This window comes from Rhineura floridana, chromosome 2 (genome assembly GCF_030035675.1).
Source record: "Rhineura floridana isolate rRhiFlo1 chromosome 2, rRhiFlo1.hap2, whole genome shotgun sequence".
NCBI lineage: Eukaryota > Metazoa > Chordata > Lepidosauria > Squamata > Rhineuridae > Rhineura > Rhineura floridana.
In genome coordinates this window covers 109,833,028-109,856,722 of record NC_084481.1, presented here as the reverse complement: position 1 = coordinate 109,856,722, position 23,695 = coordinate 109,833,028, and the positions used below count along the sequence as shown (strand labels likewise).

Below are 23,695 nucleotides of genomic sequence, written 5' to 3'. Positions count from 1 at the left end.
CTAATTGTAGAAATTCCACTTCACACATTAAATTAGAAGAAAGAAGAAATGCTATTCAGTTATAGTTCTCCATTCCCTACTTGTATATAACTGAACAGGTTCTCAGACTGTGGCCTACTGCAAGCATACCTGAAAATACGTTCACAATGAAATTTCCCATTCTTTATCGAGGTGTCTTCCTTTCATGTTTACAGCATGCTGGTTAGTCAGCGCCATAACAAGGAGTTGGAAATCTTCCCTATTTTTAACAACAGTAAATTATATTCAGTCAAGGGATCTCATTGCAAGAAATAACAAAACTTATAGTCTGTACTGGTCTAATCCTTGTCCGAAAGTTGACAATTCTTTTTCTCTGTGACAAGAACAAGCAGAACGTAATCATTTATTTTAAGTGCTAGTATAAAATTTTCACAAAATACTGAAAGGTGTTTTTTCTTTCCTTTGCAAGAGTTCTCCTTTGGACCATGGGGTGTGTGGGACTATGTGCTGGTTTCACTGGCAACCAACTTGCTGTCAAGCACTCAAGTTTGTTTGCTTCGTTTAAATGAGTCCTGCACATCAGTGTGGGAAAACTGATGTCCTCATGCAGGAATAGCTCATGATGGGATACAGTTTGCTTACAGTACTATTTTTTTTTGTAATGCAATATTTTATTACCCATTTTCAATCCATAAAACCCATGAAGCTATGAGACATGTCGAAGATAAACAGTATATTTTGAAAATTACCTTCTGCTACTACCATAACACTGCATTATTAAAATGGAAAGAGCATTAAAACTCAAAATTACTTCTCACCAGTCACTGTCTGCTATTTGATTATATATCTCATTTCACTTGGTTTGCACAACGAAATATAGTGTCATATTTATTTGACCTTCAAATTTGTTTTCTGGCTTTTATTGACTAGTTGGGACTATTTCGAGGCTCAACTGCCCTCTACTTCTTAAATCTATTTTCACTGTTTTTTTTGTGGAGGTTTCAACATGTGCACACAGAATTACATGCTAAGGGATTGCTTCTACATTTCAGTCATGGACTGTTCATGCTGAACATTCCTTAAGACTAAAGCAAATAGGGCTTGAGTCAGGTCTACCTCACACAGAACTCCCTGTGTGCATTGCAGAAAGTATTTCACAAAGCGGTGCGTTCATAACTCTGGGTGTGCACATTATGGCACTGACATTGATAACGCTGTAAATTACTCTACTTTACTAAATGGTGAGCTTTTTGGCAGTCTTTTTAAAAGTTTTTTTTTTTTAATTGTTGGTGCCACAAGGCAGTGGTGGGGCAGACCATCAGCAGCCGTGCCTGGTGGTCACTATTTTGTTTTTCCCAGGACGTCCTGACATAATATAAGTACGTGGCATTCAGGGTGGTAAATTATGAAAGCTGCCATAGTTGCCTTCCCTCAGTGCTTCAGAATGATGTTATGCCTGAGCATTTGGCGGCTGGTGGAGGGGGAGGGAATAGCCATCAAGAGGAACCACCAATGTCAGTTTCTGTTGTTGCCACCACTGGAGACAGATAAATCTCACCACGGAATCCCACAAGTGGAGCAAACAAATATGAATGGGAGTCCATTTGTGCCCAATCACTCCTCTACATTCATTACAGCACAATTCAAAATGAATAGGATCCAATTTTTCGTTTGCCCCAGAACAAAGGTACACCCCTAGTAAATGGATGAAACATCTAATAGTGACGGCAAACTTATTTATTTATTTATTTATTTTATTATTTGATTTATATCCCGCCCTTCCTCCCAGCAGGAGCCCAGGGCAGCAAACAAAAGCACTAAAAACACTTTAAAACATCATAAAAACAGACTTTAAAATACATTAAAACAAAATATCTTTAAAACTATTTTTTAGAAAGCTTTCAAGACATCATTTAAAAAAAGGTGAAAATATTGTTTTTTTTTAAAAAGTATTAAAACATATTAAAAAGTAATTCCAACACAGATGCAAACTGGGATAAGGTCTCAACTTAAAAGGCTTGTTGAAAGAGGAAGATCTTCAATAGGCATCGAGAAGATAACAGAGATGGTGCCTGTCTAATATTTAAGGGGAGGGACTTCCACAGGGTAGGTGCCACCAGACTAAACATCCGTTTCCTATGTTGTGCAGAACGGATCTCCTGATAAGATGGTATCTGCAAGAGGCCCTCACCTGCAGAGTGCAGTGATCGACTGGGTATATAAAGGATAAGACAGTCATTCAGGTATCCTGGTCCCAAGCTGTATAAGGCTTTGTACACCAAGACTAGAACCTCGAACTTGGCCCGGTAGCAAATGGGCAGCCAGTGCAATTATTTCAGCAGTGGAGTGACATGTTGGTGATACCCTGCCCCAGTCTTGCCACCGCATTTTGCACCAGCTGCAGCTTCTGGACCAACCTCAAGGGCAGCCCAATATAGAGCACATTACACTAATCAAGCCTAGAGGTTACCAGTGTGTGGACAACAGTGGTCAGGCTATCCAAGTCCAGAAATGGCCGCAGCTGTCTTACCAGCCGAAGCTGCTAAAAGGCACTCATAACCACTGAGGTCACCTGGGCCTCTAGCAACAAAAATGGATCGAGGAGCACCCCCAGACTACAGACCTGCTCTGTCAAAGGGAGTACAACCCCATCCAAAGCAGGCAACTAACCAATTATCTGAATTAGGGAACTACCAACCTACAGCACCTCCATCTTGCTAGGATTCAGACTCAGTTTACTGGCCCTTATCCAACCCACCACTGAGTCCAGGCAGCGGTCCAGGGCTTGCATGGCCTCTCCCGATTCAGATTACAGAAAAATACAGCTGGGTATCATCAGCGTACTGCTGATACCTTGCCCCAAATCTCCTGATCGCTACTCCCAAGGGCTTCATATAGATGTTAAACAGCATGTGGGACAAGATGATACCCTGCGGCACCCCACAGCACAACTGTAAGAGGGCAATAGACAATCACCCAATGCAATTCTCTGAAAATGACCTTGGAGATAGGAATGGAACCACTCGAAAACAGTGCCTCCAATACCCATCCCACCAAGTCGACCCAGAAGGATAACATGGTCAATGGTATCAAAAGCTGCTGAGAGATCAAGTAAGAATAACAGGGTTCCACTCCCCCTGTCCTTCTCCTGATAAAGGTCATCCATCAGGGTGACCAAGGCCACTTCAGTCCCATAGCCATACTGGAATGGGTCAAGATCATCTGTTTTATCCAAGAGTACTTGCAATTGCTGCGCCACAACCCTCTCAATCACCTTCTCTAAGAAGGGGGTATTTGCAACTGGTCGGTAATTGTCACAGACCAATGGGTCCAGGGTGGGCTTTTTCAGGAGCAGTCAGATCACCGCCTCTTTCAGGGTGGCTGGAACCACTCCCTCCCGCAATGATGCATTGACCATACCCTGGATCCACTCAGTCAAACCCCCTTGGCAAGCTTTAATAAGCCAAGAAGTGAAGGGTCAAGAGGACACATTGCTGGCCACATCATCACAAGCACCTTATCTACGTCATCAGGCTGCATCAACTGAAACCGTTCCCAAAAAGTTGCAGCAGACATTATACTGGACACCTCATTGGGGACTACAGTAGATGTGAATGGGGCATCAAGACTGCTATGTAGGTGAGCTACTTTACCCTCAAAGTGCCTTGCAAACAATTCACAGTGGGCTTCCGAAGGGTCTAAAACTCAATTTCCTGGAGTTGATGTCAACAGACCCCTGACAATATGGAAAAGCTCCAATGGACGGCTACTTGAGGATGTGATGGAGGTAAAGAAGGGGGCCTTCTTCGCCGCCATCACTGCCACACAGTAGGCATGCTTATGTTTTACTCATGCCCGATCAGCCTCACAGCACGTCTTTCACCACTTGCGCTCTAGCCGTCGTTCAGCCTGTTTCATTGCCCTTAACTCACTGGTGTACCAAGGTGAAAACCGGGCTCCACAATGCCAGAGAGGGCGTTCGGGGGCAACCGTGTCAAGAGCCTGATGTGCCTCACTGTTCCACAGCGTGACAAGGGCTTCAACAGAGTCACCTGCTCTATCTACTGGGAACTCCCTCAGGGCATTCAGGAATCCAGGGGATTCCATTAGTCTCCAGGGATGGACCGTCTTAATCTGTCCACCACCCCTGCAGGGAAGGATTGGAGCCATAAGTCTAAGCTTCACTAGGAAGTGGTCTGACCATGACAATGGGGTGACATCCACCCCCTCTATCTCCAGACCAACCCTTCCTCCATCTGAAGCAAAAACCAAGTCAAAGATGTGCCCTGCCCTATGAGTTGGGCCGGTGACATTTGAGACAGCCCCATGGTTGTCATCAAGGCCATGAAGTCCCCAGCCGGAACACCATAGCCAGCCTCGGCATGGACATTGAAATCACCCAGGACTATCCTTCTCGGCTCCTCTAATACCACAGCCAAGATGGCCTCCGTCAGGTCAAGTCAGAGAAGTTGCCGGGCAGCGGGTGGATGATACACCAGCAGCAACCCCAGCTTACTGTCTCCTTGGCCCGACACCAGGTGCAGGCCCTCACAGCCAGCTCCAAGACAGAGTGGTTTCCTGGTGACAGAGATGGAAGTTCTGTAGACCACAGCAACTCCTGCAGCCTGTGCTGGTGTTGCACTGCGTATCCAGGTAAGCAAAGCTGGGTCAAATCAACTCCTCCCAGCTCACCCATCCAGGTCTTAGTAATGCTCACCAAATTGGCAACTTCATCCACAATCAAATCATGGATGAATGTGGTCTTATTGTGTACCTGTCGGGAGGATGAGCTGGGCTCCTGGGGGGTTGTCAGAAGAGGATTCAAATGGCTGGCAGAGGGAGGAGGGAGGAACTTACCCTCTGTGGAGCGAAGCCGAAACAGAGGACATGCCAGAGATAGGGTCGCCTAGCAACGGGGAGCCTGAGAGCCTTGAAGTTTTAGAATCCCCCCCAGACATTCCCAGGCCCTCCCTTCTCCGCAGCTCAGAGCAAGAGGGAGGGCTGATCACAGCAGAAAGGCGGAGAGATGGTTTACCCTCAGCCCTCCTTTATCACCCATAGGGGAATCGGACACTTCAGAAGAGGAGGAGGTGATGCCTCCCCCCTCACCACGCACACGCAGACGGTTGAAAAGACAGGAGAGAAGGGGGGGAAGGCGGGCAGTACCTGAGGGGGAGTTAAGGAGGAGTGAAAGGTTGCACGTCTGTTTAGCCCCTTCTTAAAGAACAGGCGGGAAGCAGCCCCTTGCTCTGTCAACTTTCTCCCAATGTCGCAGGGCCTGTATCCCTGTATTGCTTCATGAGAAAGCACAGTCTTTGTTGGACATTACTCTAATAAAACACGAATTAACTACAACCTCTGGTCTGGTTCCTGAGTCGCATCCTGGGCCTGACAGCTTGACAGAGCCACCTAAATCACCCTCAATGCTCTCTTCATTTGACTGGGACAAGATGTCAAAGGGAGCAGCGGGGGGTACGAACCCCACTTCTGAGACGGAAGAAGTGAAACTCTTGAGGACTAACGTAGCTGAATTGCAGACGGATGTCCAAGCCCTGCTAGCAGCAGTCAAGGCGCTGAAGACGGATAATCAAACCTTGAAGGCCACGATAGACCAGATGCAAACAGCCCCTCCAGCTGCCGCAGTAAAGGTTCCCATTGGATTGCCCCCAAAATACGTGGGACAAAGTGATCAGTTGGCAACTTTCGTGGCTCAATGTGAGTTATATCTGGATGTCAGGCACATGGAGTTTCCAGACAATGGGGCTAAAGTGGCCTTCGTGATTAGCCTCCTGGAGGGAGAAGCTGCAAAATGGGTGACTCCGTATCTCGTGAGAAAAGATACTGTCTTAAGAAGGTACAGAGGATTTATACAGGAGATGACCGAGATGTTCCAAGACCCGCAAAGAGCTGAAACAGTAGCGCGGCAACTAGACGCTCTGAAGCAAGCTAAAGGGACTGTTTCCGAGTACACTAACGCTTTTAAAATTCTGTCCCAGGAAACTGGTTACAATGACGCCGCCCTGATGTTTATGTACCGGAGTGGATTAAATGCTGAAATCCTGGATGAGTTGGCCAGGACCTCCCCCCCCGCTGACCTACCAGGGCTCATCCGGCTATGCCTACAGATAGATCACCGGATGGAAGGAAGGCGCCTGGAAAGGAAGCAGGAGGTCCCGAGATACTCAGCCTCGGCATCTCGCAGCAAGACCCTTCCCTCTGCAGGAATGGCAGGTAATGCAGCTGAGGGACAGGGAGGGGCTAGGCCAAGACTGTCGGAAGAAGAAAAGGAAAGACGCTGCCGAGAACGTTTATGCTTTTATTGTTCAAAGCCGGGCCACGTGGCCAGAGACTGTGGACTAAAAGGGGGGAAAGCTGAGCCGTCGGGAAACTAGAACACCCAGTCCACGTGCAGGCCGGTGGACTGGGGGCAGCATTCTATAAAGGCCCCCCAACGATCCAACCTCCCTCAAAGGGGCTGTTGGTCTTGCCTATTCGGATTACAACTTCCAGAGGAGTGGTGTTTAATTCCACTGCCTTAATTGACAGTGGAGCCTCCACAAATTTTATTGATGTAAAGTTAGTCAAGCGTCATGGAATTTCCCGGTGGAAACTGAACGCTCCCCTAGCTGTGGAGACTATCGATGGGAGACCCCTGAAGTCAGGAGGGGTGACACAAGCCACGGAGGAAGTGAAACTTCAAATCCCCGGGCACGAAGAGTTCATTTCGCTATACGTGTCAGATCTCTCGAACTTTGAGGTGATTCTGGGAATGCCCTGGCTAGCAAAGCATGAACCCACAATAAGTTGGAAGGAGGCGGTGGTGTGGTTCACCTCACAGTATTGCCAGGAGAACTGTCAACCTGAAGGAATCAAGAACACCTTAGCGGGGGCAGTGCAAGAGATCGAGCAAGTGACCCTGCCGCCAAAGTATGAAGAATTCAAAGATGTGTTTGATGAAAAGGAGGCAGAGACTTTACCCCCCCCACCGCCCTTACGACTGTGCAATTGATCTAGTGCCAGGAGCCAGCATTCCATCAGGGAGAATCTACTCTCTCACAGAGATTGAGAGGGAGGCCCTGAAGGAATTCCTGGATAAAAACCTAAGACGAGGATTCATACGCCCCTCACAATCCCCTGCTGGAGCGCCACTATTGTTTATGAAAAAGAAGGGGGGGGAACTCAGACCCTGTAACGACTATCGCGCATTGAACCAGATCACCATCCCCAACAGCTACCCGCTGCCCCTGATCTCAGAGTTGTTGGACCGACTGCGCTCTGCAAAAATCTTCACGAAGTTGGATTTGAGAGGAGCGTACAATCTGATCAGGATGAAGCAGGGAGATGAATGGAAAACAGGGTTCTTGACCGCTTACGGACAGTATGAATACCTGGTCATGCCGTTCGGACTTTGTGGAAGTCCAGGAATTTTTCAAAAATTCATGAACGACGTGTTTAGAGACTTGTTGGACACATATGTAATCTGTTACTTAGATGATATCCTGGTGTTCTCAAAGAACCAGGAAGACCACGACCAGCATATGAAGACGGTGTTGCAGAGACTGAGAGAAAATCACCTGTATGCTAAATTAGAGAAATGTGGATTTGACCTCAAGTCTCTAGACTACCTTGGATATCGAATCTCAGCGGAAGGCGCGGAGATGGACCCAGGGAAAGTAAGCTGTATATTGGACTGGGGCCAACCTGTCACCAAAAAGGATGTACAACGGTTTTTGGGGCTTGCCAATTATTACAGAAAGTTCATTCCAGGGTTTTCCAAATTGACAGCTCCTCTGACTGACTGTTTAAGGGGAAAGAAGAAGTTTCAATGGACAGAGAATGCCACCCAGGCCTTTGAGGAGCTGAAGAGAAGGTTCGCTTCCGAGCCCATTCTGCACTTTGCTGACCCGCCCCGCCCTTTCATCGTGGAAGCAGATGCTTCAGATTTTGCTATCGGGGGGGTCCTTCTGCAATTAGACCAAGAAGGAAAGGAGCTGCACCCCTGTGCGTACTTCTCTCGGAAGTTAAAGCCTGCAGAGAAGAATTACACAGTTTGGGAGAAGGAGCTGCTGGCCCTCAAGGACTCTTTTGAAAACTGGAGACAATACCTAGAGGGGGCCCCTCATCAGATCGAAGTGTGCTCCGACCACAAGAACCTGGAAAGCCTCCAAACTGCCAGAAAGCTGAACCAGAGACAAATAAGATGGTCCCAGTTCTTCACCAGGTTTAACTTCAAGATCACTTACCAAGCCCAAGCCAAAAACCAGAGAGCTGATGCCTTATCCAGACAGCCACAGTACAAAGAAAGTGAATCCGAGGACCAGCCTCAGTACGTGATCCCGCCAGAGAAATTAATGTTGGGATCATGCCAGTCTTCGTGGGAAGAGGAACTCAAAAAGGCACAACAAGAAGATGCAGACGTACTAAAATATGGGCAGGAGATGGGACAAAGTCAAGATTCAGAAGTAACCTTTCACTGGAGGAATGGACTATTATGGTTCAAAACAGCCAGATATGTGCCAGAAGGAGAATTAAGGCTCAGAATTCTACGCCAGTGCCATGATTCCATCACAGCGGGACACTTTGGGATTTACAAGACCATTCAGAACGTGGCCAAGGACTTCTGGTGGCCTAAAATGCGTAGGGATATTGAAAGCTATGTAAAGTCCTGTTCTGTCTGTCTGCGGACAAAAACACAAACAGGAAAACCAGCAGGACTGTTACAACCGCTACCTGTCCCACATGAACCCTGGAAGGATCTCTCAATGGATCTACCCAAATCCCAAGGAATGACAGCCGTTTTAGTCGTGGTAGATCTACTCACCAAAATGGCGCATTTCCTCCCTTGTGCAGGGGCCTTAGAGGCTAAGGAAACGGCCAAGTTATTCATCAAAGAAGTCTACCGACTGCATGGGTTGCCAAACAGTGTAGTCTCAGACCGAGGAACTCAGTTCACAGCCAAATTTTGGAGAGCAATGTGGAAACAGTTGCAGACGGAATTAAAACTCTCCTCCGCCCACCACCCCCAGACAGATGGGCAAACGGAACGCTTGAACGCCGTTTTGGAAAGATATTTAAGAAGTTATGTGTCCTATCAACAGACTGACTGGGTATCATATTTGCATTTTGCAGAGTTCGCCTACAACAATTCTCTACACTCCAGCACTCAACAAACCCCATTCTTCGCGAATTATGGATTCCATCCTAAAGTCTTTCCAAGCAGCTCAGAAGGAATGCTGGTACCGGCAGCTGAGGACTTCCTAAAAGAATTGCAAGCGGCGCAACAAACACTGAAACAGCAGTTAAACGAAACCAAAACAGAGTACAAGCGAGTTGCTGACCTGCACAGGAAGGAGCCCCCCCCTTCAACCAGGAGACCAGGTATGGCTGTCCACCCGTTTCCTCCAGATGCCGGGCAAATGTAGAAAATTACAAGACAAAAGGGTGGGTCCTTTTGAAATATAAACTCAAATTAATCCCGTGGCGTACCGGCTGAAGCTACCTGACACGTTTAAAATACACCTGTGTTTCATCGATCCCTCTTGACGAAAGCTGCTCCTCCCAGTGAGCTGCGGCTGGAGAAGCCTCCTGGGTCCCCACTCCTGATAAATAAGCAGCTTGAGTTTGAAGTTGAGGAAATCTTGGATTCCAGGATCAGACGCCACAAGCTGCAGTATTTGACTCACTGGAAGGGCTATGGAGTGGCTGACAGATCATGGGAAAATGCAGATGATGTGCATGCTCCAGAGTTAGTAAAACTTTTCCATCAACATTTTCCTCACCGCCCCAAGCCAGACAGGGGGAGGGGGGCACAGCTTGAGAAGGGGGATGGTGTCGGGAGGATGAGCTGGGCTCCTGGGGGGTTGTCAGAAGAGGATTCAAATGGCTGGCAGAGGGAGGAGGGAGGAACTTACCCTCTGTGGAGCGAAGCCGAAACAGAGGACATGCCAGAGATAGGGTCGCCTAGCAACGGGGAGCCTGAGAGCCTTGAAGTTTTAGAATCCCCCCCAGACATTCCCAGGCCCTCCCTTCTCCGCAGCTCAGAGCAAGAGGGAGGGCTGATCACAGCAGAAAGGCGGAGAGATGGTTTACCCTCAGCCCTCCTTTATCACCCATAGGGGAATCGGACACTTCAGAAGAGGAGGAGGTGATGCCTCCCCCCTCACCACGCACACGCAGACGGTTGAAAAGACAGGAGAGAAGGGGGGGAAGGCGGGCAGTACCTGAGGGGGAGTTAAGGAGGAGCGAAAGGTTGCGCGCCCATTTAGCCCCTTCTTAAAGAACAGGTGGAAAGCAGCCCCTTGCTCTGTCAACTTTCTCCCAATGTCGCAGGACCTGTATCCCTGTATTGCTTCATGAGAAAGCGCAGTCTTTGTTGGACATTACTCTAATAAAACACGAATTAACTACAACCTCTGGTCTGGTTCCTGAGTCGCATCCTGGGCCTGACAGCACCGATCTGGCGTTAAACAACAACACATGCAGGCCAGTGGGCACAGGAGATCAGCCAAATTATAAACTTACCAAATTATAAAATAATCCATGATAATTACAGAAAGCACCATTTATATAAGATGGCCCTGAAGCATGGGATCTTACATATCAATATTTTAACCATTCAAATGTTTAGCATAAATACAGTTTGCTTTAACAAAGTTTGCATCTAAAGAACCCTTTGAAGACCGACTTTTCCAACATTAGTCATGGAGTCAACACCTAGGTTTCCGAGTTGCAGACCAATGACTTAAATATTCTTACCAGATCTATAAATATACCAGTTACATCCCCTTTTCCTAACAAGCAATTTTCTGAAATAAAATGAAAAACATAGCAGATTATAAATATTCTGCCTTTTTTAAATTGGCATTTCACATTGGGTTACGTCAAAGCACCATAAAAAGTGTGGATCAATTTCAGGAATACACACAACCTTCAGAGAACATTCAGAGCAACTATGTCAACTTTTCAGAAGAAATGCCAAAGCAGCAAGCTATAGCGGAGTGATAGAATAAGTAAGCAAAAGATAGACGAGTGAGTGGAGGAGAAATGACACAGATGAGGAGTCACTTCTTTGTTATTCAAGGATAAAAGATCATTTCTTCCACATGACAGAATTCTGTCTTTATGTCATAAATTTCAGAAGAGAAGTGTCAATACAAGGAATAATAATGCAGGCGCTGGATGACATTTACAAAGATGGAATTAAATGCTCACATTGGAAAGTTAAAGGCTTAGGGCCTGTGGAGATACAAAACCTGGATACATTAGGGTTGCCAGGTCAGAAGCATCCCAAACCCTGAGATTTCAGGGACGGACCCTAGTGATGTCATGGGGTAGGTCCTAGTGATGTCATAAGGGCAGGTCCTAGTGATGTCATAGAAAGTGTGTCCTAGTGATGACATAGGAGGCAGGTCCTAGTGATGTCATTAAGTATGATACATTAAGCATCAATCACAGTTGCTTGGAGCATAACACTCAAACAAAAAAAAATATCTGATTAGAAATTAAGACAGAAATATTACCTAAATGAGGGTGTTCCCAGGTCCAGCTGAAGTGATGGGATCATTCCTTCTCACCTGATTAGTGAGCCTGGGTAAGGAACATTTAATCTAATCTACTTGCTTCTGGCAAGAAGGGTTTAAGTGCCCACAGGCCAGACCAGTCACCAGAAGGCCATTGAAGGAAGACAGTCTAGTGTTGTGGAGATGTTAGATGGGAGCACTCAGGAGTAAAGATTGATGCCCCTGAAGGCTGCAATTCTAAACACACTTGCTAAGGGACTAAGCTCCATAGACCAGACCAGTCACCAGAAGGCCATTGAAGGAAGACAGTCTAGTGTTGTGGAGATGTTAGATGGGAGCACTCAGGAGTAAAGATTGATGCCCCTGAAGGCTGCAATTCTAAACACACTTGCTAAGGGACTAAGCTCCATAGAACTCAACAGAATTTACTTCTGAGCAGATATTGTTAGGATTGTACTGTTGGTAAGGCTTGACTAGGGATCCTCTGAAACAATATCTGTATCAAAGCAAGGTTGGCAACCCCCTGCCTGGAATGCCCTGCCTGCCTTTAAGGTGGCTGCTCCAAACCTCTTTACAGATTTGACCCTTCACTTCAGAGAGAGCTTTGAGAAATGAGGAAGAGTTATGAAGATTCTCTACGCTTTCCTGCCTACTCTGTGGGCTGCTATAAACTCACTTTGACAGCCAACCCAATTCCAATGAGTAATAATTGACAGACAGAAAACACACATGGTTTGGTCTACCTTCACAGGGAGTAGACTGGCAACAACAGCAGTTGCAGCCACACTTCCCAGTATGTGAATTCTGTTTTACCGCTATTAGGCAGAAAACAAACCATCATGTAAATAACAAGGTGCATCATCAGTGGGTTTAAGGGGGTTGAGCTAACCACATGGAACCACTGTTGTAGCTTCTATGGATGTAAGGGAGTAAGGTCAGAGATAAATGAAATGAAAATAGAAAAAGAAAAAGAAAAGACATTGATGCAATACCATACCAAATACAACAAGATTCCTATGGGTAAGGCAGAAAACTCAGCATCCTACAACCAATCAGGGTTCCTAACCAAAACTAAAAACATCCCGGCAGCTAGTCAGCCAAGGTCACAGAAATCCCCATGCAGCACAATCTAAGCCAGGGGTTGCAGTTAGTGCAGAATGCTGCGGCACGATTGCTGACATGAGTGAGACCCTATCAGGACATAATACCTCTCCTCTGAAATCTGCACTGGTTGCTGATTTGCTACCAGGCCAAGTTCAAGGTGTGCCTTCCATGTTATGGGGTCCATATAGTACTTGTACTGCTGTTGTAAGAAATCGATCCTTTAGTGTGGCAGTACCTATGCTATTAACATTAGGCAGGCGCTTCGTTTTACTCATTTTGGCACCTGCTAAAAACATTTTTGTTTAGGCAAGCCTACCCAGGCATGTAGAAGCTATTTATCTCTTTTGATCTGTTTTTAACTCATTGTTGCTTTTATTATTTTGAATGTTTTAAAATACCTGTCTTTAACTGTTTTTGCCAAGAATTTTATTTTGTTAATTTCTTCTATAAACTGGTTTAAGTTTTTTTACTATAAAGTGGTATTTTACTATATAAATGTTGCAAATAAATTACATAAATACATTTCAGAGTCACTGTCACCCTTGGGTCTCTTTCTTCTTTTAGGCACAAAGGAATCTGCTTTGTACCAAATCAGGCCATTTGGTTCCATCTAGCTCAGTACTGATGGCATTGGCTCTCCAGGATTCCAGGCAATAGTCTCTTCCAGAGATTGAATTTTGGACCTTTGCATGCAAAGCATGTGCCCTGCCATTGAGCTGCAGCCTTTAAGAAAGTATCTTTTAAAATTGTTCTTTTCAATTCACTAATGGATGCACAGCATACCAGGGCAGATCTACACCATGCATTTAAAGCACATTTAACATACATTTGAAGCACGTGAATGAATCCCACCACAGAATCATGGGAACTGTAGTTTGTTAAGGGTGGTAGGAAGTATAACTGTGAGGGGGAAGCAACACTTCCCAGGATTCTTTGGGGGATCTTATGCACTTTAAATGTGAGTTGGATGTGCTTTAAATGTATTATGTGGATCTACATTACTTCATAATCTTTGCCTATATATAAATCATGTTAATTAAATTTTAAAAAGGAAATAAGCTACAAAGTGTACTGGGTGACCATGGGCTACTCACCATATTTCAGCCAAATCTGTCCTTCAGGGTGAAAACAACAGAGGGGAGCCATGACCACCCGAAGGATGAAGGGCACACTTAAAATGTAGAGGAAATAATCATTTGTAAATAATAATTTACAACCATAGTGTGAAATCAGATATATATCAAGACGTAGTATGAAGAAATATTTATATAAGCATGAAAGTCAAAGATGTTTATTCTTTACACAACCTGTAAAAATATTTATAGTGCAATCCTATGCATATTTACTCAGAAGCAAATCCCGATGTATTCAATGGGGCTTACTCAAACAGGGAAGCATACACAGGACTGCAATGCACTGATAGGGAACTTCACTCACCCAAACCAAAATTCAGAATCATGCCACGTTAAGCTGTTTTGAACTGTTTTATGGTTATTGGAATTTAAATGGCTTTATTTCTTATAGTGAGCTGCCTTAGTTTCCAACCCTGCCTGACAGGGTTGCTGGAAATATTCCATATACACACACACACTGGAGATGTAAAAATACATACACCCCATATAATAGTTTGTTGTCAAAACCAATTGGCCGTTGCAGAACATTTTTTTAAAGTATTAGTTTCCTGCCAAATAAAAGCCGTGGCACCTAAGTAAACCCTGCAGAACAAAATACTATAACAAAATACAGTAACAATGTGGCACCAGTAACATGGAAAGCACACCTTGAACTTGGCCTGGTAGCAAATCAGCAACCAGTGCAGATTTCAGAGAAGAGGTATTATGTGCTAATAGAGTCTCACTCATATCAGCAGTCATGCCACAGCATCTGCACTAGCTGCAGCTCCCGGGTCAGGTTGTGCTGCATGGGAATTTCTGTGACCATCTTTACTCCTGAGTGTTCCCATCTAACATCTCCACAACAGTAGGCCTTCTTCCTACAATGGCCTTCTGGTGACTGGCCTGGCCTGAGTGCACTTAAACCCTTCTTGCCAGAAACAAGTAGATTAGATTAAATATTCCTTACCCAGGATCTCTAAGCAGGTGAGAAGGAATGATCCCGTCACTGTAGCTGGACCTAGAAACACCCTCATTTAGCTAAGATTTCTACCTTAATTTCCAATCAGAGAAATTCTTTTGTTTGAATGGTATGCTCCAAGCAACTGTGGTTGATGCTTCATGTATCAGGCTTAATGACATTACTAGAGCTCAACCCCCTGACATCACTGGCGCCTGCCCCTGAAATCTCAGGGTTTTGGATGTTTCTGACCTGGCAACTCTATCCGGGTACTTACTGGGAAGCTAATACAGGGTCACTTTCACATGCACACAAAACGACAATTTTAATTCATACAATTGTGGTGCACGCTTTCCAAATGACTGAATTATACTTTGTGTAGGACAATTCAGAGACCCTGTTTGCAATATGTTGGCTATTTTGGTACCTTATGTTTTTTTCCCCATTGAGATGTAAAATGATGAACACAAACTCATTTTAGCGGGTGCTTTAAAAACACTTTAAAAATAATATCTGCAAAGCTGAATTTAAGAATATTTCTTTTATGTAACATCAGAATAACACAGAGATCCAGAAGAATATCTCAAATCCACACACACAAAAAGTTGCAACTGAAGAATGTTATTCAATGAAAATGTTTTGAAAATGTTTTGTCTTGCTCAAATAAACATTTGGTGTGGAGAAATCCAAGAAAGCAGAGAACATGGCCAAATCAGGTACAAATTTTATGCCATCAGATCTGCGGAAAGGCTTGCACTATATTGCCATCTCTTGCCAATATGTTTTAGTGAATAAAAAAAGTTTAGTAGAAGGATTATTAAGCAAAAGTGTCAGGTTTTGGAGAATTCTTGGACAAGGTGCTGGCTCCAGGTGCCTCTCTGTGGGCCTCTGTCTATGCCATAGACACTCTATGGCAGCCTTTCCCAACCAGTGTGCTGCTAGATGTTGTTGGACCACAACTCCCATCAGCCTCAGCCAGCATTGTCAATGGCTGAGGCTGATGGGAATTGTGGTCCAACAACAACTGGAGGCACACCGGTTGGGAAAGGCTGCTCTATGGAATAGCTGCCCACTTGCTTACCTTCTTCCTCTGGGTACAACCCATGCAGCCATCCACAGGAAAAGCACAAGGCAAGTTGAGGATGCTGCCTTATCTCCTCACTCTTGTCACTGCTTGCAGCTTTGAGATGGCAGTTGAACACAGTAGCAACAGCAAAAATAATAAACAGCTGGACCAGGAGACTCCAGAGAGCAGCAGTGGGGCCCCTGCAGGGGTATGGGTCTTGGGAAATATCCAACAGTGCCTTCTTCTGCATTGCACTGGCTCCCAGTCTGTCACCAGATCCTATTCAAAGTACTGGTACTAAACTTTAAAGTTGAGAATAGCCAGGTAACCTGAAGGCCCAGCTCCTATGGCATATACCTATCCAGTCCTTAAGAAGTTAATCAGCAACCCTTCATCTAATGGCATGAGGCAGGTGGCCACTAGGGAGAGTGTTTTCCTTGTGGTGCCCTGGTTATGGAATGCCCTCTTTGAAAAGGGTCTTCTATATTTCCGGTTTGGGACTAATTTTGTATTAACTTCATGTGCTTTTGTGCTGATCTGTGCTGATTTTCATACTATGGCACTGATATTGTTTGAAAGCTTATTCTTGTTTGTATTTTAAGTATTTTCATATTTTGTAAAAAGCCCAGGGGTACTTGGTAAAAATGTCATAAATGAATAAAACCCCTGGGGGGAAAAGGCCAATGAATGCTACAGGGAAACTGAGAAGCAGCATTTCTAAGGATTGCTGTCTACAGGAGTGTATCGAGACAATTTCCATTGGATGGGCAGAGACATAAACTGCGGGGACAGAGGGTTGGGGCATCAGTCACTACAAAAGAAGTTTTCTTTGTAGCTGTTATGTGCCTTCAAGGCGATCACGACTTATGGCGACCCTATGAATCAGTGACCTCCAAGAGCATCTGTCATTAACCACCCTGTTCAGATCTTGTAAGTTCAGGTCTGTGGCTTCCTTTATGGAATCAATCCATTAGGACTGCTGCAGGGATGAGGCTGCTGGGACCATCAAGGGGCAAGTTTTTCCACCTGCCTTGCCCCACCCCTCTGCCTGGGCCTTATCAGGAGGAGCTGCAGACTGAGTGGTACTGCTGTAGGGGTGAGACTGTGCTGGCACCATCAAGGGGCACCTGCTTTTCCACCTGCCTTGCCCCCTCACCCCTGCTCTCAGTGACATTTTTCTGGGGACTGTCCTTTACCGGGAAAATGAATGCTATAATTTGGTTAGTTTGATTTTTTGTAGATTGGATTGTTTTTATTTGTATTTGTATTTTGTATTTGTGTTTTTTACTTGTATGTAAGCCAACTTGGGGGCCTTTTTGGCCAAAAGGTGGCCTAGAAATAAAACATAACATCTCTTCTTTGGCCTTCCTCTTTTGATACTTCCTTTCGTTTTTCCCAGCATTATGATCTTTTCTAGTGAACCATGTCTTCCCATTATGTGTCCTCGGGGGGGGGGGTTCTTAGGTAATGACAAAAATAAACCCCAATTTATTCACTTTAATTAGGAACTATGATTTGTGAAACATCTCAGAAGAATATAAAGATCAAATAAGGAACAGATTTGAGGCTTTAAACTTAGTTGACAGAGAGACAGAAGAACTATGGAGTGAAGTCCGAGACATCATCAGGGAAGAATGCAAAAAGACAATACCTCTACTTAAAAAGAGAGAAAGACCTCAATGGATGACTGAAGAAACTCTTAAAATGGTTAAAGAGAGAAGGAAAGCAAAAGCAAAAGGAGATAGAAGTACGGTCAGAACCCTAAATGCAACAATACAGCGACTAGTACATAGGGACAAAGAGAACTATTACAATAGTTATTGTATAGAAACAGAAGAGGACAACAAAATGGGAAGAACAAGAGCCCTATTCCAAAAGATTGGAGAAATGAAAGGGAAATTTAAACCAAGAGTAGGGATGTTGAATAATCAACAAGGGAACACGCTGACTGACCAAGATGAAAGAAAAGGAAGATGGAAGCAATACACTGAAGAACTCTATAAAAGAGATGCAAGAATGAGAGATTCATTCACGGAGGAACCATATGATGAAGAACCAGAAATTTTAGAATGTGAGGTAAAAGCTGCTCTTAAAATACTTGGAAGAAACAAATCGCCAGGAACAGATGGCATACCAACAGAGTTGCTACAAGCTACTGAGACTGAATCTGTCCAAAATTTAACAAAAATTTGTCAAGAAATATGGAAAATTAAACAATGGCCACAGTCTGGAAGTGTTCAATATATATCCCAATCAGAGCTTGGAAAAGTTACTTTTTTTAACTACAACTCCCATCAGCCCCAGCCAGCATGGCCACTGGATTGGGCTGATGGGAGTTGTAGTTCAAAAAAGTAACTTTTCCAAGCTCTGATCCCAATTCCAAAGAAAGGGAATCCCAGGGAATGCAGTAATTATTGAACTATTGCCTTAATATCCCCTGCAAGTAAAGTGTAGATCATGAAAAACTATGGAATGCTTTAAAAGAAATGGGGGTGCCACAGCATCTGATTGTCCTCATGCGCAACCTATACTCTGGACAAGTAGCTACTGTACGGACAGAATATGAAGAAACCGATTGGTTCCCCATCAGAAAGGATGTGAGACAGGGGTGTATCTTATCACCCTATCTGTTTAACCTGTACGCAGAACATACCGTACGGAAAGTGGGATTGGACCAAGATGAAGGAGGTGTGAAAACTGGAGGGAGAAATAACAATAATTTAAGATATGCAGATGATACCATACTACTAGCAGAAACCAGTCATGATTTGAAACGAATGCTGATGAAAGTTAAAGAGGAAAGCACAAAAGCAGGACTACAGCTGAATGTCATAAAGACTAAAGTAATGACAACAGAAGATTTACGTAACTTTAAAGTTGACAATGAGGACATTGAACTTGTCAAAGATTATCAATACCTTGGCACAGTCATTAACAAAAATGGAGACAATAGTCAAGAAATCAGAAGAAGGCTAGGACTGGGGAGGGCAGCTGTGAGAGAACTAGAAAAGGTCCTCAAATGCAAAGATGTATCACTGAACACCAAAGTCAGGATTATTCAGACCATGGTATTCCCGATCTCTATGTATGGATGTGAAAGTTGGACAGTGAAAAAAGTGGATAAGAGAAAAATCAAGTCATTTGAAATGTGGTGTTGGAGGAGAGCTTTGCGCATACCATGGACTGTGAAAAAGACAAATAACTGGGTGTTAGTACAAATTAAACCAGAACTGTCCCTAGAAGCTAAAAATGATGAAACTGAGGTTATCATACTTTGGACACATAATGAGAAGACATGATTCATTAGAAAAGACAATAATGCTGGGAAAAACAGAAGGGAGTAGAAAAAGAGGAAGGCCAAACAAGAGATGGATTGATTCCATAAAGGAAGCCACAAACCTGAACTTACAAGATCTGAACAGGGTGGTTCATGACACATGCTCTTGGAGGTCACTGATTTATAGGGTCGCCATAAGTCGTAATCGACTTGAAGGCACATAACAACAACAAATGATTTGTGAAGTTTACAAAAACGCAAATCAAATTAAAATACAGTATTTTCCACATATAAAATAGTTATGGAAACTAAACAGCAACAGTAAACAGCAACTAGGAAGTAAATTTATATTGTGATACTGATACTATCATAATGATCTGAACTGTTAATAAATTCTAATGCACTGTGATTTCTCTGCAGACACACAGAGGAACTGTTCACTTGAAATTCCTTCAAATATGTTACTTTCAAAAGACAAGATTACTAAGTTTGCTGCCTGAAGACAGCAGAAGAAGCCAGAGTGGTTTCACAAAAAGCTTAGAGATGACCTGAAAACAATAAAGGACAAATACAAGAAGTTGAAGGAAGGCCAGGTAACAAAAGAAGAGTACAGACAGGTAGCAAAGAATTGTGGGATGGCATCAGGAAGGCTAAAGCTGAGAATGAGCTGAGGTTAATAGATGATAAAAGCAACAACAAAGCTTTCTTCAGATACATCCATAGTAAAAGACAGAAAAAAGAAATGATGGCACAGCTACTCAATGAGGATGGCAAAATAATAGATGACAAAGAAAAGGCAGAAGTGCTCAATTCTTACTTTAGTTTTGTCTTCCCCCAAAAGAAGGTCTATGACCCTCCTGGGAAATGTGAAGTTGAAGGAGCAGGATTGAAGCTTGAGATTGACAAACAGTCAAGGAATACATAATCACTTTGAATGAATTCAAATCTACAGGGCCTGATGAACTGTATCCTAGAGTATTGAAAGCAGTGGCTGTAGAACTCTCAGAACCACTGTCTATTACCTTTGCAAAATCATGGAGGATGGGTGAAGTGCCAGATGAAGTGCTAATGTTGTCTCTATATTCAAAAAGGACAAAAAGGAAGAACCTTGCAACTACAGACCAGTCAGCCTCACATCAATCCCTGGGAAAATTCTGGAGCCGATTATAAAACAGTCAGTATGTAAGCACCTTGAAAACAATGCAGTGATTACTAAAATACAACACCGATTTATCAAGAACAAATCCCGCCAGACTAATGTTATCTCATTTTTTGATTGTGTAACCTCCCTGGTAGACTGTGGGAATGCTGTGGGCATAATATATCTTGACTTCAGCAAATCTTTTGATGAAGTGCCCCATGATATTCTGATTCGCAAGCTACCTAAATGTGGGCTAGATGGAACAACTATCAGCTGGAACCACAGTTGGCTACAGAACTGTACTCAAAGAGTGCTTATTAATGGCTCCTCAAATTGAGGTAAAGTAATGAGCACAATACCGCAAGACTCGGTCGTGGGCCCAGTGCTCTTCAAAAATTTTATTAATGACTTGGATGAGGAGGTACAGGGAATGCTTATTAAATTTGCAGATGATGCAACATTGGGAGGGACAGATAATACCTTGGAAGACAGAAATAAAATTCAAAGTGATCTTGATAGGCTGGAGCATTGGGCTCAAAACTACAGAATGAAATTTAACAGGGATAAGTGCAAAGTTTTACAGTTAGGAAAAAGAAAGCAAATGCACAGTTGGAAGATGGGAGATACTGGGCTCAGCAATTCTACATTGAAGATGGATCGTGGGATTGTTGTTGATCACAAACTGAATATAAGCCAACAGTGTGATGTGGCTGCAAAAAAGGCAAATGCTATATTAGGCTGCATTAACAGAAGTATAGTTTCCAAATTGCGTGAAGTACTAGTTCCCCTCTATTCAGCACTGGTTAGGTCTCATCTTGGGTATTGCATCCAATTGTTGTTGAGCCCAGTGGTGACGGACCCAGCCTCCTTCCTCGGGAAGAAGGGGGAAGGCATGAGTTTCAGGAGCCTCTGCCGTTAGGAAGCATGAACGATCTAGCTGTTGTTGAGTCTAACCCCGACCCTGGGGAAGAGAGCGAGTTGCCCGCCCCGCCAGTTCCCACGGCTGGTCCTGCCCCTCAATGGGACAGTGCTCAGCCCCCCAGCACACCCACGGGACTGTTGGGGGATGCTCCTGAGAGAGCAGACAGTCCTCCTTCACCAAGCAGTATCTTAGAAATGCCCAACACTTCCCCGCCCTCCGCTCTCCCGCCTACCAATCAGGAACCTGTGCTTTCCGATGAGCCCTCGGAGGCTCGCCCCCCCCTCACCACGCTCACGACGTTGGGAGAAGCGAACAGGGCAGAAGGCGGCATGTGTGCGACGGAGTGAGAGGTTACGCCCCAAGACCTCTCTTATTTGAGACTACCATGGCCGGAAGTGGGCGCTGAGTCAACTTTCCTCACAAGTTGCAGAGCATGTCTAGAGTGCAGTTAGGGATTGTAGCGAGTTCGCATAGGGGTTTTTATGAGGCACACAGCTTTTATTATTTATTTATTTATTTTATTATACTTGTATACCGCCCCATAGCCGAAGCTATGGGCGGTTTACAGTAACTAAAAACAGTAAACCAAATACATTATGTATCCATTACTTTAATAAAACAAGAATTGATTGCACCCTCGTCTCCTACTGGTGGTTCCCACTCTGAACTGGACAGTTGTGGACCCTGCACTTTAAGAAGGATGCAGACAAACAAGAAGAGATTAAGAGGGCAACAAGGATGATCAGGGGACTGGAAACAAAGGTCTATGAGGAGAGACTGAAAGAACTGGACATGTTTAGCCTTGAGAAGAGAAGACTAAGAGGAGATATGATAGCACTCTTCAAGTACTTGAAAGGTTGTCACACAGAAGTGGGTCAGGATCTCTTCTTGACCATTCCAGAGCGCAGGACACAGAGTAATAGGCTCAAGTTACAGGAAGCCAGATTTCGAATGAATATCAGGAAAAACCTCCTAACTGTTCGACCAGTACGACAATGGAATCAATTACTTAGGGAGGTGGTGGGCTCTCCGACACTGGAGGCATTCAAGAGGCAGCTGGACAGCCATCTATTGGGTATGGTCTAATTTGGATTCCTGCATTGAGCAGGGGGTTGGACTTGATGGCCTTATATGTCCCTTTCAACTCTACTATTCTGATTCTATGAAGTTTGCTTTTCTCTGATGAACAAACACCTGTATGGTGTGTCAACATATATGTCAAAGTTGAGAATGAATTTTCACACACAGCTGTAGATGCACCAAAGGTGAGTCCTGCAGCATACAAAGTGTGCATGCGTGGAAAGGCTTCCTTGTACAGGCACAATGTTTTAGCAAGCTCATGAACTGTGAATTCAGTTTTCCTGAGGCAGCTGGTCTCCTTTGCCATGCAGAAAAGCAATTAAGAGACGTTTCACTTCAAAAATTGAATTAATACCTATAAACATCACTTTTCATAAAAATGCTTGACAGCATGTCACAGAGGAACTATAGGTCTCTTTGAACTACAGGTGCTAAAATTAACTGTACAAGCTACAGAAAGGCCCTGGGCAAGCCAGCTATCACAGCTTCTGATGGCTCTACCAGCAAATCTCACACACCCTGTTTTGGTAGTACATAAGTTTGCATGAGAAAAGTTAAATAAGGTGCATTTTTATTTTTCAACTTTTTAAGCAAACTAAGGAAGAACTGCCCCCCAGACACACACACACACACACACAATATTCCTACTCCCATTGCCTGGGCTAAGTTAGTACGGTCTCATTAGGCTTTCTGGGGCTTGGAGAACCAGCTCACTCACATCTCTGCTTCTTCTCAGGTCCTGCCCTGGACTAGGCTAGGCTGCTGCACAGTCTAGGCCCAAAAGCCTCAGCACACCCACCAGATGCTCTAATAAGACCCACCACCTCCAGAGGCTGGTTAAGCATTACAGAGAAGGAGGAGATGCTCTGGAGTGCATCACAATACTGTCCTTCCTGCCTTTTCTTCCTCCAGTTGCAAACCCTTAGGTCCCAACTCCCTCCCCATCTATCAGGGCTTGTCTTCATTTCATTCACCCTTTTAACTCTTATATTTACTGTGTTCACATTTCATTGATAAGTTTGCCCTGCCCCTCTCTGTGGATGCCTAAACTGCATTTCTAAAAGCTCAACTGAAATTTTAAGTTACTGCAATGCTAGACATTTGGGAACTGAAGGAAAATTTAATGGGGGGGCAGAATTATCATTTGGGGGTCAATGCCCTCATCCCCCCCCCGTTGCTACACCCCTTTGTCTACTGCTTGGAGAAGAAAAGCTATCTGGGTAAAGGAAAGTTTGGATGGAACTTTTATCTGTTGGATTACAACTAAACAATCCTTGGTGAACTTTTCCCCTTCAAGAAGGAATGGAAATTAAAAATGACAAGACAATCTCCTTTATTCATAATAATTCTCAAATACTCAAACATCATTTTGTCTAAAAACTTACTGAGGGAGGCCCATAAATGAAGCCTCATTTCTAAATATGATTAGCCCTAACGAAGTACTGAATGTCATAGCGACAGTTTTCGCCATTTTAAAACCCTGCTGGCCTTTTAAAAAAGAAAGGCAGGCAGGCAGGCTATTTCCAAGTTTTTT

The 23,695-nt window shown here is 44.3% G+C and overlaps 1 protein-coding gene across 14 annotated transcripts in view; it reads right to left on the bottom strand.

Annotated features, from left to right (window-relative positions):
- BRSK2 (BR serine/threonine kinase 2) overlaps nt 1-23,695 on the bottom strand; it is a 708,663-nt gene that overhangs the window by 401,821 nt on the left and 283,147 nt on the right. Inside the window, exon 2 of one of the 14 annotated variants that reach the window (XM_061610104.1) lies at nt 130-238. The exons of the other annotated variants lie outside the window; for them this stretch is intronic. Within the exon in view, the coding sequence (XP_061466088.1) occupies nt 130-160 (31 nt within the window). The 5' untranslated portion in view covers nt 161-238. The remainder of the gene's footprint in view (nt 1-129; nt 239-23,695) is intronic. 14 annotated transcript variants of the gene reach the window in all.